Consider the following 15,634-nt stretch of genomic DNA (forward strand, 5'->3'; position numbering starts at 1 on the left):
CCCGCTGACCAATCACCTCCTTTATTCGGGGCCCCGCCCCCCGCTCGGAGCAAACCACGGCAAACGCCCGGGGGGGGGGAGGGGGGAGGGAACACCCCAAAATCCGGGGGGAGGGAGGGCCGGCGGAGCCCCTCCCCAATTTTGGCAGCCGGTGGGGGAGGGGAGCGCCCCCAGCCCCTTCCCCACCCTGAAGGGGCTCTGGGGGGCTCAGGGGGCGTCACCTTGGCCCTTGTGGAAGAGATAAATCGGCCGCTGGAAACCTGGGGGGGAGAGAGAGAATTGGGGGGGGGCCCAAAATTCACAGCCCCCCCTCAAATGGGTACCCCAAAATTCACAGCCCCCCTCAAATGGGTACCCCAAAATTCACAGCCCCCCCCTCAAATGGATACCCCAAAATTCAGCCCCCCCCCTCAAATTTTACCCCAAAATTCACAGCCCCCCCCTCAAATGGGTACCCCAAAATCCACAGCTCCCCCCCACCCTGGTACCCCAAAATTACCTTAAAATACAATAAAAATTGCCTACTCTTAAAAACCCTTAACGCCCCCCCAAAAACTGTTAAAAAATCACTAAATCGACCTTAAAAAGTCCTGAAAGAGCTCTGAAAATGGCCACTTCAAATACCCCTAAAATCCCCCAAAAAAACAATAAAAACTCCCGAAATGTACTGTAAATAGTCCCAAAAGAGCTGTAAAAATACCCATTTTAAAAACCTCTAAAACACCCCTAAAACCCCCAAAGAGCCTTTAAAATATCCCTAAGTAGCCCTAAAACAGCTCTAAAAATGCCATTTACCAAAATCCCTAAAAAAATCCCTAAAAAACCCCTTAAGAACCCTAAAAAACCCCAAACTGCTTTAAAAATAAAATCCCTAATTATACCCTAAATAATACCCCAAAAATCCTCAAAAACACTTAAAGTGCCCTGATAAGACCCTAAAAAACCTAAAAACTCCCTCAAAACCCTAAAACACCCCAGTCCTGAAAAAGTCCTTCACAAACCCTCAACAGTCCTAAAAATCCCTGAAAAATCTTTAAATAGTCCTAAAAAAACCAAAAGAAACCCTGAAAAATTCTAATAATTAATAGTTCTTAAATAGTACTTAAAAATATTTAATACACCCTTAATTATTTATATATTATACTATATTATATTATACTATATTATACTAATATTATATTATATTATATTATATTATATTATATTATATTATATTATATTATATTATATTATATTATATTATATTATATTATATTATATTATATTATATTATATTTTATCATATCATATTATAGTATATTATATTATACTATATTATATTATATTACATTATATTACAGTATATAATATTATATTATAGTATCATGTATTATAATTATATTATATTACATTATATTACATTATATTATAGTATCGTATATTATAATTATATTATATTACATTATATTATATTATATTTATTGTGTATATTTAAAACCTACATATTGTGTATGCATATACACATATATATCATGTATATATATTATATATAACATAATATGCAATAAAAATATATTTATACACCCTTAATAACAATACACTCCTAGTAATACCTAATATATCCTTAATGCATCTTTAATAATATTTAATAATACCCTTAATAATGCTTCAGATACCCCTTAAAAAATCCTTTAAAAGCCCTGAAAACAGCCTAAAAGTACCCCTAAAAATTCCCTAAAATTCCTAAAAACCCCTGGAACTCAGAGAAGGAGCCCGGGGTGCTGGGGGGTGCCCCACCTTTGGGGCTGTGCTGGGGGGATGGGGGGTGCCCCACCTTTGGAGCTGTGCTGGGGGGGATGGGGGGTGCCCCACCTTTGGAGCTGTGCTGGGGGGACGGGGGGTGCCCCACCTTTGGGGCTGTGCTGGGGGTACGGGGGGTGCCCCACCTTTGGAGCTGTGCTGGGGGGGATGGGGGGTGCCCCACCTTTGGAGCTGTGCTGGGGGGGGACGGGGGGGTGCCCCACCTTTGGGGCTGTGCTGGGGGGATGGGGGGTGCCCCACCTTTGGAGCTGTGCTGGGGGGGCTGGGGGGTGCCCCACCTTTGGGGCTGTGCTGGGGGGTGCCCCACCTTTGGAGCTGTGCTGGGGGGGGGACGGGGGGGTGCCCCACCTTTGGAGCTGTGCTGGGGGGTGCCCCACCTTTGGGGCTGTGCTGGGGGGATGGGGGGTGCCCCACCTTTGGGGCTGTGCTGGGGGGGATGGGGGGTGCCCCACCTTTGGAGCTGTGCTGGGGGGGCTGGGGGGTGCCCCACCTTTGGGGCTGTGCTGGGGGGTGCCCCACCTTTGGAGCTGTGCTGGGGGGGGACGGGGGGGTGCCCCACCTTTGGAGCTGTGCTGGGGGGTGCCCCACCTTTGGGGCTGTGCTGGGGGGATGGGGGGTGCCCCACCTTTGGAGCTGTGCTGGGGGGGGGGGTGCTGGGGGGTGCCCCACCTTTGGGGCTGTGCTGGGGGGTGCCCCACCTTTGGGGCTGTGCTGGGGGGGGGGGTGCTGGGGGGTGCCCCACCTTTGGAGCTGTGCTGGGGGGTGCCCCACCTTTGGGGCTGTGCTGGGGGGTGCTGGGGGGTGCCCCACTTTTGGAGCTGTGCTGGGGGGGATGGGGGGTGCCCCACCTTTGGAGCTGTGCTGGGGGGATGGGGGTGCCCCACCTTTGGGGCTGTGCTGGGGGGTGCCCCACCTTTGGGGCTGTGCTGGGGGAGGATGGGGGGTGCCCCACCTTTGGAGCTGTGCTGGGGGGTGCCCAGCAGCTCGCAGCGCTCGAAGCCCACCTCGGGGGAGGTCAGGTACGCCGGGAACTGCTCGGGCCGCAGCCGGATGCGCTGGTAGTTCCGGTACGTCGTCTCCTGGGGGAGAGGGTCAGGAGCCCCCCAAACCAGAGATCCCCCCCGAATTACCCTCAGCATCTCCTGGGGGAGAGGGTCAGGAGCCCCCCAAACCAGAGATCCCCCCGAATTACCCTCAGGGGTCAGGAGCCCCCCAAACCAGAGATCCCCCTGAATCACCCTCAGGGGTCAGGAGCCCCCCAAACCAGAGATCCCCCCCGAATCACCCTCAGCATCTCCTGGGGGAGAGGGTCAGGAGCCCCCCCAAACCAGAGATCCCCCCCGAATTACCCTCAGGGGTCAGGAGCCCCCCAAACCAGAGAACCCCCCCTGAATCACCCTCAGCATCTCCTGGGGGAGAGGGTCAGGAGCCCCCCAAACCAGAGATCCCCCCGAATCACCCTCAGCGTTTCCTGGGGGAGAAGGTCAGGAAGCCCCCAAAACCAGAGATCGCCCCCAGACCCCTTTATAACCCCTGTGACCCCCCCCAGAGCCCTTTACAACCCCTCTGTGACCCCCCCCAGAGCCCCCCAGACCCCTCTGTGACCCCCCAGGACGTCCCCAGACTCACGGTGAGCCCCTTGCGCTTGCGGTAGGACTCCCAGGGCTGACCCCAGAGCCCCCCAGACCCCCCCAGGACGCCCCCAGACTCACGGTGAGCCCCTTGCGCTTGCGGTAGGACTCCCAGGGCTGACCCCAGAGCCCCCCAGACCCCTCAGTGACCCCCCAGGACGCCCCCAGACTCACGGTGAGCCCCTTGCGCTTGCGGTAGGACTCCCAGGGCTGCGGCTCCAGCAGCAGCAGCCCCCCGGGCCGCAGGTGCCGGAACGCCCTCCGGAAGAGCCTCTTGAGCCCCTCGTCGCCCCAGTTGAGCTGCACCCACTTGGTCAGCGACAGCAGCAGCACCACGTCGAACTCGGGGCGCTGCGCCCCCACCGCCTCCTCCCGCTCGGGCACGTAGTTACCCTGGGTGGGGGGCACAGGGCACGGGCTGGGACCCCCGGAGGGTCTGGGGGGGGCTGGGGGTGGGATCTGAGAGCCCCTGAAGGGTTTGGGGGTGTCTCAGGGGCTGGGGGGCCCACAGTGAGTCCCACTGAAGGGTTTGGGGGTAGCCACAGAAGGATTTTAGGGGGTGGGGGGCACACGCTGAGCCCCGCTCGGGGGTCCTGGGGGCCCAGAGCGAGGCCTGGAGCTGCCCCACGCAGACCCCAGGATGGAACGAGTGGGTCCCACAGCACTCCCCCCTCTGGTGACCCCCCTGGAGCCCACCCCAGATCCCCAAAATCCCCCCGTGCTGCTTGTCACCCCACAAACCCACCCCTGTTACCTATCCATGCCTACCAGGGCCCCAAAACCACCTAAAGTCCACTTACAACTCTTAAAACTCCTCTCAAGCCATCCAACCCCCGTTACACCCACCAGGATCACCCTAAAACCAAACCAAGACCCCCTAAAACCCAACCAAAACCCTCCTAAAACCCTCCGGACCGATGGCCACCCCCTGAGATCCACCAAGACCCCTTAAGCATCCCTCGAGTCCCTTTCAGACCCTCAGAGTCCTCCCTAAAACCCCCTCACACCCCCATTCCCCTCCTGGCAGCCCCTTAAACCCACCAAGACCCCCTAAAAACTCCCTCACATCCCTTCCAGACCCACCAAAGCCCCCTAAAACCCTCCAGAACCCATTGCCACCCCCTGAGACCCACCAAGACCCCCCTAAAAGTTCCCTCACCTCCCTTTCAGACCCTCTACTTCCTCCCTATAACCCACCCCGAGCCTAAAACCCGCCCCCATCCCCTCCTGCCACCCCCTCAAACCCCCCAAACCTCTGCCCAAGCCCCACCAACAGCCCCAAAACCCCCTCAAACCCCCCAAACCTCTGCCAGCAGCCCCGGACCCGCTCCCCCGCGCTCTCACCGTGACGAACACCACGTTGTGCGGGAAGTCGGCGGCGCCGGGCCCGTCGGGCGGCAGCTGCGGGGCGGCGATGGGGCCCCGGCTGGCCAGGAGCGCGGCGGGGAAGCCCTTCCTGGCGCCCGCCGCGGCCTCGCCGTCCGCGCCCAGCCCCTCGGAGAGGTAGTGGCGGATGTTCTGCCGCGCCGAGCGGATCAGCCGCCCGTCAATGTCCAGCCCCACCACCCTGGCGGGCGCCCAGCGCTTGGCGATGCTCAGCGTCAGGTGCCCCACGTTGCAGCCCACGTCCAGCACCTCCTTGCCCGCGAACCACTCGGGCCGCAGCGCCCGCAGCCGCGCGTCCTCCACGTCGGGGTTGCGGTACCCGTAGTACTTGCAGTAATTCCCGTACTGGAACTTGCGCACCTGGTGCCGCGGCCGCTGCGCCGCCTTGCCGGGGGGCTTCGGCTTCTCGGCGGCAGGAGGAGGAGGGCGAGGCCCCTCGGATTTGCTGCAAGTCCGTCGGCGCTTGCGGTGCCGGCCGGGGGCGGGCAGGGCGGCGGGGCACGGCGGGGCGGTGGCGGCGGCGGAGGGTTCGGCGGGGCGGGCGGGTTCCTCGCCGGAGGTCCCGGCGGTGCTGGCGGCGGTGGCCCGCTGCTGGCCGCGGTGCCGGTGCCGGCGGCGGGCGCTCTTGGCGGGCGAGGCCAGGCGCAGCCCCTCACCGGGCGCGTTCAGGCTCAGCGGGTCCGTGATGTCCCGCGGCACCAGGATCTCCACCGGGTCGCGGCCGCGCTGCGGGAGCGGCGAGGACTGCGGGGTGCGGGCGTTCAGGGCGCGGCTGACCTCCTCATCCAGCAGGCTGTTGAGGTTGAGCGGGTCGAAGATGTTCCCGCCGAGCAGGAACTCTGAGGGCAGCACCGGGCCGCACTCCGAGGCCGCGCGGCGCCGCCGCTTCCACGCCGGCTGCTTCGCCCCGCAGCTGCTGCGCCGCTTCCCGCCGCCGCCGCCCGCGGCGCGGAGGCCATTTTTGGGCCGCGGCGGCTCGGGAGGCTCGGGCGGGGCCGCGGCGGCGGCGGGAGGAGGCGGCGGCGGCGGCGGCACCAGGAAGGCCTCAGGCGCCGCCGCCATGGCGGCCCGGCCCGCGCCTGCGCGCTGCGCCGCGCCGCCCCCGCGCATGCGCCGCTGGAGGGGGGAGCGGGGGAGCCGCGCGCGCGGGGCGTCCGCGCCCGCCGCCTCCCGCCCGCGATGGCAGCGCCGCGGCGGCCCGCCGGGGCTTATATAGGCGAAGGGCGGAGCTGAGCGCGAGAACGCCTACTGAAAGGGGAGGGGCGGCGAAGCTCGGCCAATAGGAGAGGCTTCAGGGTGCACAACGGCCAATCGCGACAGTCGGCGCGCGGAGAGAGAGAGAGGGGGCCTAGGGAGCTTGGGTGACCACAGCGAGTGCCTGCGCGGAGAGTGCGGGAGAACGGCGTGAGGCGGGGAAGGACAGGAGGCACCGGGGATATCCCGGTGAAGGTCTGGAGGAAGGGCGAGGCGCGGGGACGGCGAGCGGCCGGAAGGCGGAGCGGGCGCAATAAGGCCGCCCTGTGCAGGGGCCTCGCCGCGCGCGCGGAGGCTGCCGGTAGTTGGAGTTCGTGAGGGGGCGGCGCGCGAGCAGTGCGGACGCCCTCTCCCCCCACACCCTTCCGTCCCCGTCCCCGTTTCAGCACCGCTGTCTCCTCAGCCCTTCGGCCGAGTACTCACGTCACCGTTCCAGCTCGTGACGTCACCGAACCGGCTCTCTCTCCTACCCCCCCGCATCACCCGCCCAGTAACGGAGCTCACGGGGCGCGCGCGCGCGCGGGAGCGGGTTCTCGCGAGAACGGCGGCGCGCAGTTCCCACCGCGGCCGCGGGGGGTCGGTGCCGCCACCGTCGCCGCCGCGTTCTCGCGAGATTTGCGCGACGTCTCGCGCTCGCTCCCCCCCCAACCCCTACTTCCCGCCCTTTCGCCGTCACGTGCGCTCGCGCCTGCGCAGCAGCGCCGCGCGCCCCGGCACGTGCCCCCCCCTCCCCCCCAGCACGTGACAGGTCGCTCGTTTTTGAGGCGAAATCCGCCGGAATCGGTGTAGAAACCCCTGTAGCCCCACCCACGAACCGCCCCCGTCGAACCCCACCACTACCGAGCCGGTTCCAGGTGGGTTGTGCGGGTTTTAATGGATTCCTGGTCGATTTTCCCCTCAGGGTCCCTCAGTTTGCCTCATGTTCTCCTCAGGGCCCCTCAGGTCTCTCAGGTTCCCCTCAGATCCACTCAGGCTCCCTCAGGCTCCCTCAGATCCCCTTAGGACCTTTCATGGCCCCTCAGGTCCCCTCAGATTCTCTTCAGGGCCCCTCAGGCTCCCTCAGGGCCCCTCAGAGCTCCTCAGGTTCCCTCAGGGCTCCTCAGGGCCCCTCAGGTTCCCTCAGGGCCCCTCAGAGCTCCTCAGGTTCCCTCAGGTTCCCTCAGGGCCCCTCAGGGCCCCTCAGAGCTCCTCAGGTTCCCTCAGGGCTCCTCAGGCTCCCTCAGGGCTCCTCAGAGCTCCTCAGAGCTCCTCAGGGCTCCTCAGGGCCCCTCAGGGCTCCTCAGGCTCCCTCAGGGGCACTTGCGCTCCACGCACTGCTTCCCGCCCTCCTCGTACTCCTGCTTGGAGATCCACATCTGCTGGAAGGTTCCCTGTGGGCGATTTGGGGCTGTTTTGTAGGGTCCCGCGTGGGGGGTCCCCCCAGCTCCCCACAGAGCCCCGGACCCACCAGCGAGGCCAGGATGGAGCCCCCGATCCAGGGGCTGAAGCGGCGCTCCATGGTGCTGTTGCTGGCGATGAGCTTCAGGCGCATGCTCTGGGAGAGGGGGGTTACTGGGAGCGCTGGGGGACAGCTAGGATCCACTGGGGGCAACTGGGAAGTACTGGGGGACAGCCCTGATCCACTGGGGGCAACTGGGAGTGACCCGGTCTGGGTGCCCCCCACCCCCAAATGTCCCTTAGAGTGATTTGGGGTCCCCTTGTCCCAAATTCAGGCAGTCCCTCCCTGTGAGAATTTGGGGTCCCCCCTCCAAAATTGTGGGGGTCCCTCACAGGGGGGGTTTGGGGTCTCTCCAGCCCCTCCCATCCCCATCCCGGGGGTCCCTCACAGGGGGCGTTTTCTGAGCCAGCTCCCGGTTCAGGCGGTCGGTGAAGCCCTGCAGCAGCGTGTTCCCACCGGTGACAATGACACTGCCATAGAGACCCTGGGGGGGACACGGGCAGGGATGAGTGGGGGGGGGGTCCCTGCTGCCCGCCGGACCCCTCGGACCCCCTGGACCCCAGACCCACCGGCCGGATGTCGATGTCACACATCCCGATGCTGGTGGTGACCACGTGTCCCACGCCCAGCATGGTGTTCCCCGAGAGGCCCTGGGAAAAGAGAGGGGGGGTCAGGGGGTCCCAAAATCCCCAGCACCCCCCACGGACCCCAAAACCCTCTCAGAGACCCCCAGACCTTGACGTTGGAGGGGTCGAAGAGCCCCTCGGGGATGCGCAGCCGCTCGGCCCCGTAGTCGGTGTTGTACCCGTTGGGCATCTCGTAGTGCACCGTGGGCATCTGCGCCGCCACCCTGGGGTGAAAACGGCCGGTTTTGGGGTCCCCCCACCCCAGAAGTTCCCCCAGCCCCCCCAGTCCTGGCACTCACTGCTCGTCGTAGGGGGAGTCCGAGACCTGCAGCACTGAGGCCTGGAAGTCCTGGATCACCTCCTGGGGGGACAGGACCCCAAAAAAGGGGTGGGGGGTGGGCAGTGGGAGACCCCAAAACCCCCCGGGACCTCCCAACCCCCCCTGCTCACGTTGCAGGTGAAGTTGTGCCAGGACTTGGACACCTGGGGCAGCTTCTCCTTCTTCTTCCAGCTTGGGGGGGCCCCTTCCCGCACCGGCTCCTGCCAGAGGGAGGGGCCGCGGCCGTGGGGGCGTGGCCGGCATGAAAAGGGGTGTGGCTTGGGAATGATGATGTGAAAGGAAAGGGGAGGAGCCTCCCCTGGGCTGGGGTAAGAGGAGGAGTCTAAGGGTGATGTCATGCAGGGGGTGGGGCTAAATGGTAGGACTGCCCAATGAGGAGGGGCGATCTCAAAGGGGTGGAGCTAAATGAAAAGCCCACCCCCAAAGTGGGTGGAGCTAATAGTCTGCCCAGAAGGGGGTGTAGCTAAATGAGTCCACCCCAAAATGGGTGGTGCTCATTTATCGGAGGATAATCCCACCCACAAGTGGGAGGAGCATTGTGTTTGGCCCTGTCCTCTCTGATTGGCTGGCCCTGGCCACGCCCACCTTGGCGGCGATCATGTAGGGGGGCACGATGTCGATGTTGAGCTCCTGGAAGAGCTCCCGGCACTGCATGGAGATGAAATCCCCGGCCAGCGGCGACTTCACGATACCTGCGGGGCGGGGCCGGCCTCAGGCTCCGCCCACCCCCACCTGCCACAGGTGTGCGCTCACCTGGCTGGGGGGGGTGGGGGTGGCCATTGTGCTTGTCCCCAGTAAGCTGTCTCTTGTGCCAGGTGTGTCTTGGTAGTGTTTGTACCTGTGCCAGGTGTGTCCCAGGTACCCTTCCCCCACTGTGTGTTTCCCAGGTGTGCTCTCACCTGTCCCAGGTGTGTTCCAGGGGTGTTTCAGGTGCCCTCCCCCACTCCAGGTGTCTCCCAGGTGCAGTCTCACCTGTCCTAGGTGTGTCCCCGGTGCCCCTCCCTCACCCCAGGTGCTCTCTCACCTGTGCCAGGTGTGTCCCAGGTACCCCTCTCCCCCGCATGTGTCTCAGGTGTGTCCCAGGTGTGCTCTCACCTGTCCCAGGTGTGTCCCAGGTGTATCCCAGGTGTGTCCCCGGTACCCTTCCCCCACCCCAGGTGCTCTCTCACCTGCGGCAGGTGCGCGCTCACCTTGCTGCAGGATGTAGCCGTCGTGCACAGGGATGGCCGTGGTGTGGGTGGCCCCCGAGTCCAGCACCAGCCCCGTGCTGCGCCCGTTGGCAAAGCTGCGCCGGGGTCAAGGGGCACAGCCGCAATGGGGGCGGGGCCCGCGCCGGCCACACCCACCGGGCACGCCCTACAGCTCTGGACACACCCACCGGGCACGCCCTACAGCTCTGGACACACCCACCGGGCACGCCCTACAGCTCTGGTCACACCCACCGGGCACGCCCTACAGCTCTGGTCACACCCACCGGGCACGCCCTACAGCCCTGGTCACACCCACCGGTCACGCCCTACAGCTCTGGACACACCCACTGGTCACGCCCTACAGCCCCGGACACACCCACCAGGCACGCCCTACAGCCCCGGACACACCCAGCCCTGCTGGACACACCCAACCCCTCCTGGACACGCCCAACAGCCCTGGCTGCACCCACCAGACACGCCCCAGGGTAGGGGTGGCACCGGGGGTGACATTGGGGGGGTACAGAGGTGACACCAGGGGTGACACGGAGGTGACACTGGGGTAACACCAGGGGCGACACCAGGGTGACATTGGAGCAACCCAGAGTGACACAGACATGACACCGGGGGTGACCAAGGGTGACCCGGGGGTGACCTGGAGGTGACACAGAGGTGACACCGGGGGTGACACTGGGGGTGATGCAGGGTGACACGGAGGTGACACTGGGGTAACACCAGGGGCGACACCAGGGTGACATTGGAGCAACCCAGAGTGACACAGACATGACACTGGGGGTGACCAAGGGTGACACTGGGGTGACCTGGAGGTGACACAGAGGTGACACCGGGGATGACACTGGGGGTGATGCAGGGTGACACGGAGGTGACACAGAGGTGATACAGAGGTGACACCGGGGGTGACCAAGGGTGACACTGGGGTGACCTGGAGGTGACACAGAGGTGACACCAGGGATGACACTGGGGGTGATGCAGGGTGACCTGGAGGTGACACTGGGGGGACACCGGGGGTGACCTGGAGGTGACCCAGAGGTGACCCAGAGGTGACACCGGGGGTGACCCGGAGGTGACAGAGGGTGGCCCAGGGGTGACCCGGAGATGGCAGAGGGTGGCCCAGGGGTGACCCGGAGGTGGCAGCGGGTGGCCCGGGGGTGGCACTCGGTGACGCCGGGATACGCGGTGAGCACGGCCGTCTTGCAGAGGAAGAAGGCCGGGATGTTGTAGTGCTCGAACATCAGCTCCGTCAGCTTCTCCCGCTTGGCACGCGTGTTCCACTGCGCACGGGGACATTGGGGACACTGGGGACACCGGGGACAGCCGGGGGACAGCCGGGGGACACCTACCGGCGCCTCGGACATGAGCACCGGGTGCAGCCCCGGCTCCGACTTGACGTGCTTGCCGTAGGTGTGGTCCAGGATGGCCTGGAAGCACTCCCAGTCCTCGACTGGGACATTGGGGACATTGGGGACACTGGGGACGCAGGGCCGGGCCACCGCAGCCACCGCAGACACCCCCAGTCCCTGCAGTGTCCCCCCGCACCCCCCGTGTCCTCCTGTGCCGCTCCGCGTGCCCCAAATGTCCCCAAATGTCCCCGTGCTGTCCCTGATCTCTCCCCATGTCCCCTGCAGTCCCCTTGGTCCCCACACATTGCCCTGTGTCCCCCCAGTGTCACCCCATCCCTTCTGTCCCCACTGTCCCTCCGTGTCCGCAGTGTCCCCAATGTCCTCCCATGTCCCCGCTGTCCCCAGTGTCCCCGTGTCCCCGTGTCCCCCCCTGTCCCCGTGTCCCCAATGTCCCCCCATGTCCCCCCCTGTCCCCGTGTCCCCAATGTCCCCCCATGTCCCTGCTGTCCCCAGTATCCCCCATGTCCCCGCTGTCCCCAGTGTCCCTGTGTCCCCATGTCCCCCCCATCCCCGTGTCCCCAATGTCCCCCCATGTCCCTGCTGTCCCCGTGTCCCCGTGTCCCCCCCGTCCCTGTGTCCCCAATGTCCCCCCATGTCCCCAGTGTCCCCGTGTTGTCCCCATGTCCCCCCTGTCCCCGTGTCCCCGCGCTCACTCATGCCATTCTTGAGGGGGGACAGGACCTCGACGCCCTCGCGGGCCACGTGCAGGGCGTTGGTGTCGATGTAATAGACCTTGCCACCCTTCTTGTCCTTGTCCCCGTCCAGCTCCAGGGACACCTCGTCCGGGGACAGCAGCCCCACCGTGGTGGGGAAATCCGCCTGGGGACACGGGGACAGCGGGGTGGCAGTGCCACCGCCGCGGGGACTGGGGCCTGGGCTGGACCCGTGGGGCCGGCGTGGCGGGGACACCACAGCCTCGGTGGCACCACCGTGGTGGCACTGTCACCACCACGGGGATGTTGGCCTGGGGACACCGTGGCCATGGGGACGGCATGCTGGGGCCACGATGGCATTGTCACTACCATGGGGACACCGTGGCTCTTGGGGAAGGTAGCATTGTCACCAGCATGGGAGCATTGGCTTGGAGTGGCCATGGGGATGGTGGCATTGTCCCCTCCATGGGGATGGCATGCTGGGGACACGATGGCATTGTCACTACCATGGGGACACCGTGGCTCTTGGGGAAGGTAGCATTGTCACCAGCATGGGAGCATTGGCTTGGAGTGGCCATGGGGATGGTGGCATTGTCCCCTCCACGGGGATGGCATGCTGGGGACACGATGGCATTGTCACCACCATGGGGATGGCATGCTGGGGACACGGCAGCCTCGTCGGTCCGGGGGGGTGTGACAAGGACACGGAGGGGACGCGGTGGCACCGACCTTGGGACAGTCCTCGCCGGCATAGCCCGCACGCACCGAGAAGGAGCCGATGTCGAACACCAGGGCCCCGACCTCGTCTGGGGAGGGGACACGGCGGTGACACCGGGAGCCCCCGGGACATCCCCTCACATTGAGGGGACAGCGGGGACACGGCGGTGACACCGGGAGCCCCCGGGACATCCCCTCACATTGAGGGGACAGCGGGGACACGGCGGTGACAGCGGGACAATGAGACCCCCCCAAAAAACCCCAGAACCCCCCGAGACAGCCCCCTCACATTGACACGACGGTGACACCGGGACCCCCTCGTGACAATGACAGCCCCCCTGGACGCCCCCCTCACATTGAGGGGACGGTGACACCGGGACCCCCCCGGGGACGCCCCCCAACCCCCACCCCTTTCCCCCCCCCCGTCTTGGCCCCGCCTCTCCCGCCGTGACCCCGCCCCCTCGGTGGCCCCGCCCCCGGGGCTCGGCCCCGCCCCCTTACCGCCGCCGTAGACGCCGCCGCTCATGGCCGCGTTCAGCACCGGGACAGCGCCGGCCGGTGGGGCGGGGCCGAGCCCGCGGCCAATCAGCGCCCGCCGTGCGGCGCGCGCGCCCATTGGCCGCCATGGCGGCGCTTAAAGGGGCCGCGGCCCTTTGTTAACGGCCGGGGGGCGTGGTCTCTGGGGCGAGGCTCCTCCCGCTTATGGGCGCGGCCACGCCCGCCGTGTGTTCACGCTGTGCGTGTGAAAAGGGGCGCGGCTTCCTCTAAGGCCCTCCCACGCAATCATCCCAGCTGCCGGGGCATTAATTAACGGTTTTGTTAATTAAAAGCCCCCAAAATGGCGGATGCGGGTGGGGCGGGGCTCGTGCGCGATGGGAGGGCGCGGAGCGCCCCCTGTTGGCCCTAAAAAAATCCAAAAACCCCGAAAAATGCGCCCCGGCGCGCGGGGAGGCGTGGTTTTATCTGGGCGGTGCTCATTCGGGGGCGGCTCCGCCCATGGGGGCGTGGCGCCAGGGGAGGCGTGGCCTCGTGGCGGAAGCGGCGGTGGCGCGGGACGCGCGAGGTTCGGCCGGGGGGATTTTGGGGAGGGGGTCCCGGCGGGGGTCAGGGGTGTCCGGGAGAGGTCCCGAGGGGGTCACGGTCGGTTTGGGGGGGTCTGGGGGCGGTTGTGGGGTCTGCGGGGGTTCGGGGTGCGGGGGAGGCTCGGGGGTCCCGGGCGTTCCCGGGTTCCACCCCTGACGCCCCCTCCCCATTTCTCCCCCCCCAGAATGTCCTCGGGCCGCGCCGCAGCTCCGTCCCCGCCGCCCGGGGGGCTCCCCGGGCTCCCCCCCCGCCGCCGCCGCCGGGGCCCGGCTCCGGGGCCCCCCCCGGGCTCCCCCTCCCCTCCCGCCGTGCCGGGCAGCAATGACGTGTTCGTGACGTCACGCTCGGATTTCCGGGCGCAGCTGCGGCGCTGCCAGCGGCTCCTGGCGCCGGGCGGGGGTCCCGGGGGTCCCGGGGAGCTGCGGCTGCACGGGCTGGGGCTGGCCGTGCCCCGCACCATCAACCTGGCGCTGCAGCTGCAGGCGGGCGCGGGGGGCGCCCTGCGGCTGCACGCCAGCACCTCCTCCGTGCCCCTCCGGGACCGCCGGGACCGGCACCGCGACCGCCCCGACCGCGGCCACAGCGGCGACCGGGAGGACCCCGACGGGGACCCGCCGCGCCACAACTCGGCCATCCACATCCGCCTCTGCCGGGAGGCGCCCTGCGCCTGACCGGGTCCCCAGGCCGCCCCCACCCTCCGGGGGTCCCCAAAATGCGCCAGGGGGACGGCCCGGAGCCCACCCGGAGCCGGTCACGGCCGCCGGGAACCCGCGAGGACTTGGGGACACCGAGATGCAACCAAGAGTTGTTTGAGGCCACCACGGTGGCCTCGGGGACGCTGTGACCTGGATGCTTTGGGGACACGGGCGATGCCACCGGAGGCTCGAGGCCACCGAGCTGCCACCAACGGGTCAAGGGTGCCGCGAGCCAGGGCCACCTCGATGTCACCTCGGGTCCCTTGATGTCACACGGAGCTCTCGGTGTTACCCCAAACCCTCAATGTCATCCCGGGTCACTCAGTGCCACCCCGAGTCCCTTGGTGTCACCCTGAGCCCTCGGTGTCACTCTGAGCCACTCAACGTCACTCCAAACCTTTGATGTCATCCCGGGTCCCTTGGTGTCACCCTCGGTGTCACCCTGAGCCCTCGGTGTCACCCTGAGTCCCTTGGTGTCACCCTGAGCCCTCGGTGTCACCCTGAGCCCTCGGTGTCACCCTGAGTCCCTTGGTGTCACTCTGAGCCCTCGGTGTCACCCTGAGCCCTCGGTGTCACCCTGAGTCCCTCGGTGTCACCCTGAGCCCTCGGTGTCACCCTGAGTCCCTCAACGTCACTCCAAACCCTTGATGTCATCCCGAGTCCCTTGATGTCACCCTGAGCCCCCCCCACAGCAGCCTGGGGACTCTGGAGTGACATGAGAAGGTGGCACAGGGAGGTGACACCCCAATAAAGTCGGTGGCAGCAGCAGCAGCGATGCCTCGGAGTTTTGGGGGGGTTTGGGGGATTTTTGGGGCAGGTTGGGGGGCGGGGCTGAGGCTTCCTCTGCGTCATCGGTGACATTTGGGGCAGGAAACCCCCAGGTGACAATGGGGGACCCAGGGGACCGTGGGGGGGCACAGGGAGAGGGTCTGGGTGACAACGGGGTGGGGGGGGTCCAGGTGACAAGGAGGGACCCCAGGGGGGATTTGGGGGGGGTCCAGGTGACACTGGGGACATTAAAGGTGCGTGGGGGGGGGGAAATGAGGGGAACCCTGGTGACAAAGGGACACCCAGGTGACAAAAGGGGCAGCCGGGTGACAAAAGGCACCGCCAGGCACCCCGGGGCGGTGGCAGGTGACCCGAGGGGACTCCCGGTGACCGGGGGACCCCCAGGTGCGCAGCCCCGTTCCCGGCGTGTCCCGGCCGTGCGGGGGTGTCCCTGCCCGGGGGGGGGGGACTCCCGGGGGCCACCGGGGGGACCCTGCGGCGTCGGTGACGTCGCTGTCGCCGTCCCCCCGCCCCCGGGTGCCCTTTGGCCCCGCTGGCGCCGGACCCGCGGCCGGGCTGTGCGGAGCCGCACGTACGGCCTGGCAGGGGGCCCGTGTCACCTCCCGGGTCCCCCG

General features: G+C 65.3%; 3 protein-coding genes across 5 annotated transcripts; 1 reads left to right on the forward strand and 2 right to left on the reverse strand.

Annotated features, from left to right (window-relative positions):
- Window positions 1–5: 5 nt before the first annotated feature.
- Window positions 6–5,969, reverse strand: MEPCE (methylphosphate capping enzyme). Its single transcript, XM_059872699.1, has 4 exons — window positions 4,776–5,969; window positions 3,606–3,824; window positions 2,753–2,879; window positions 6–260 (listed from the first exon to the last, which is right to left on the reverse strand). Exons 1-4 carry the CDS (start codon window positions 5,925–5,927, stop codon window positions 208–210), a joined length of 1,551 nt encoding a protein of 516 aa, XP_059728682.1. The 5' UTR covers window positions 5,928–5,969; the 3' UTR covers window positions 6–207.
- Window positions 5,970–7,306: 1,337 nt separating this feature from the next.
- On the reverse strand, window positions 7,307–13,011 carry ACTL6B (actin like 6B). Of its 3 annotated transcripts, XM_059872656.1 has the most exons (14): window positions 12,955–13,011; window positions 12,466–12,542; window positions 11,737–11,902; window positions 11,024–11,124; window positions 10,857–10,954; window positions 9,666–9,760; window positions 9,061–9,167; window positions 8,586–8,675; window positions 8,435–8,496; window positions 8,245–8,359; window positions 8,079–8,159; window positions 7,898–7,993; window positions 7,519–7,605; window positions 7,307–7,441 (listed from the first exon to the last, which is right to left on the reverse strand). In XM_059872656.1, the coding sequence occupies exons 1-14, from the start codon at window positions 12,977–12,979 to the stop codon at window positions 7,361–7,363; spliced, it is 1,281 nt and encodes a 426-aa protein (XP_059728639.1). In that variant the 5' UTR covers window positions 12,980–13,011; the 3' UTR covers window positions 7,307–7,360. The 3 variants fall into 3 exon arrangements, with proteins under 3 accessions (XP_059728639.1, XP_059728637.1, XP_059728638.1); XM_059872654.1 differs by lacking the exon at window positions 12,955–13,011 and having other exon boundaries at window positions 12,466–12,682; XM_059872655.1 differs by lacking the exons at window positions 7,307–7,441; window positions 7,519–7,605; window positions 7,898–7,993; ... (4 more) ...; window positions 9,061–9,167; window positions 9,666–9,760 and having other exon boundaries at window positions 9,771–10,954.
- A 245-nt stretch (window positions 13,012–13,256) lies between these two features.
- On the forward strand, window positions 13,257–14,999 carry POP7 (POP7 homolog, ribonuclease P/MRP subunit). Its single transcript, XM_059872657.1, has 2 exons — window positions 13,257–13,516; window positions 13,721–14,999. Exons 1-2 carry the CDS (start codon window positions 13,299–13,301, stop codon window positions 14,205–14,207), a joined length of 705 nt encoding a protein of 234 aa, XP_059728640.1. The 5' UTR covers window positions 13,257–13,298; the 3' UTR covers window positions 14,208–14,999.
- The last annotated feature ends 635 nt before the right edge of the window (window positions 15,000–15,634 follow it).

The sequence above is a fragment of the Haemorhous mexicanus genome, chromosome 37, assembly GCF_027477595.1.
Source record: "Haemorhous mexicanus isolate bHaeMex1 chromosome 37, bHaeMex1.pri, whole genome shotgun sequence".
Lineage (NCBI taxonomy): Eukaryota > Metazoa > Chordata > Aves > Passeriformes > Fringillidae > Haemorhous > Haemorhous mexicanus.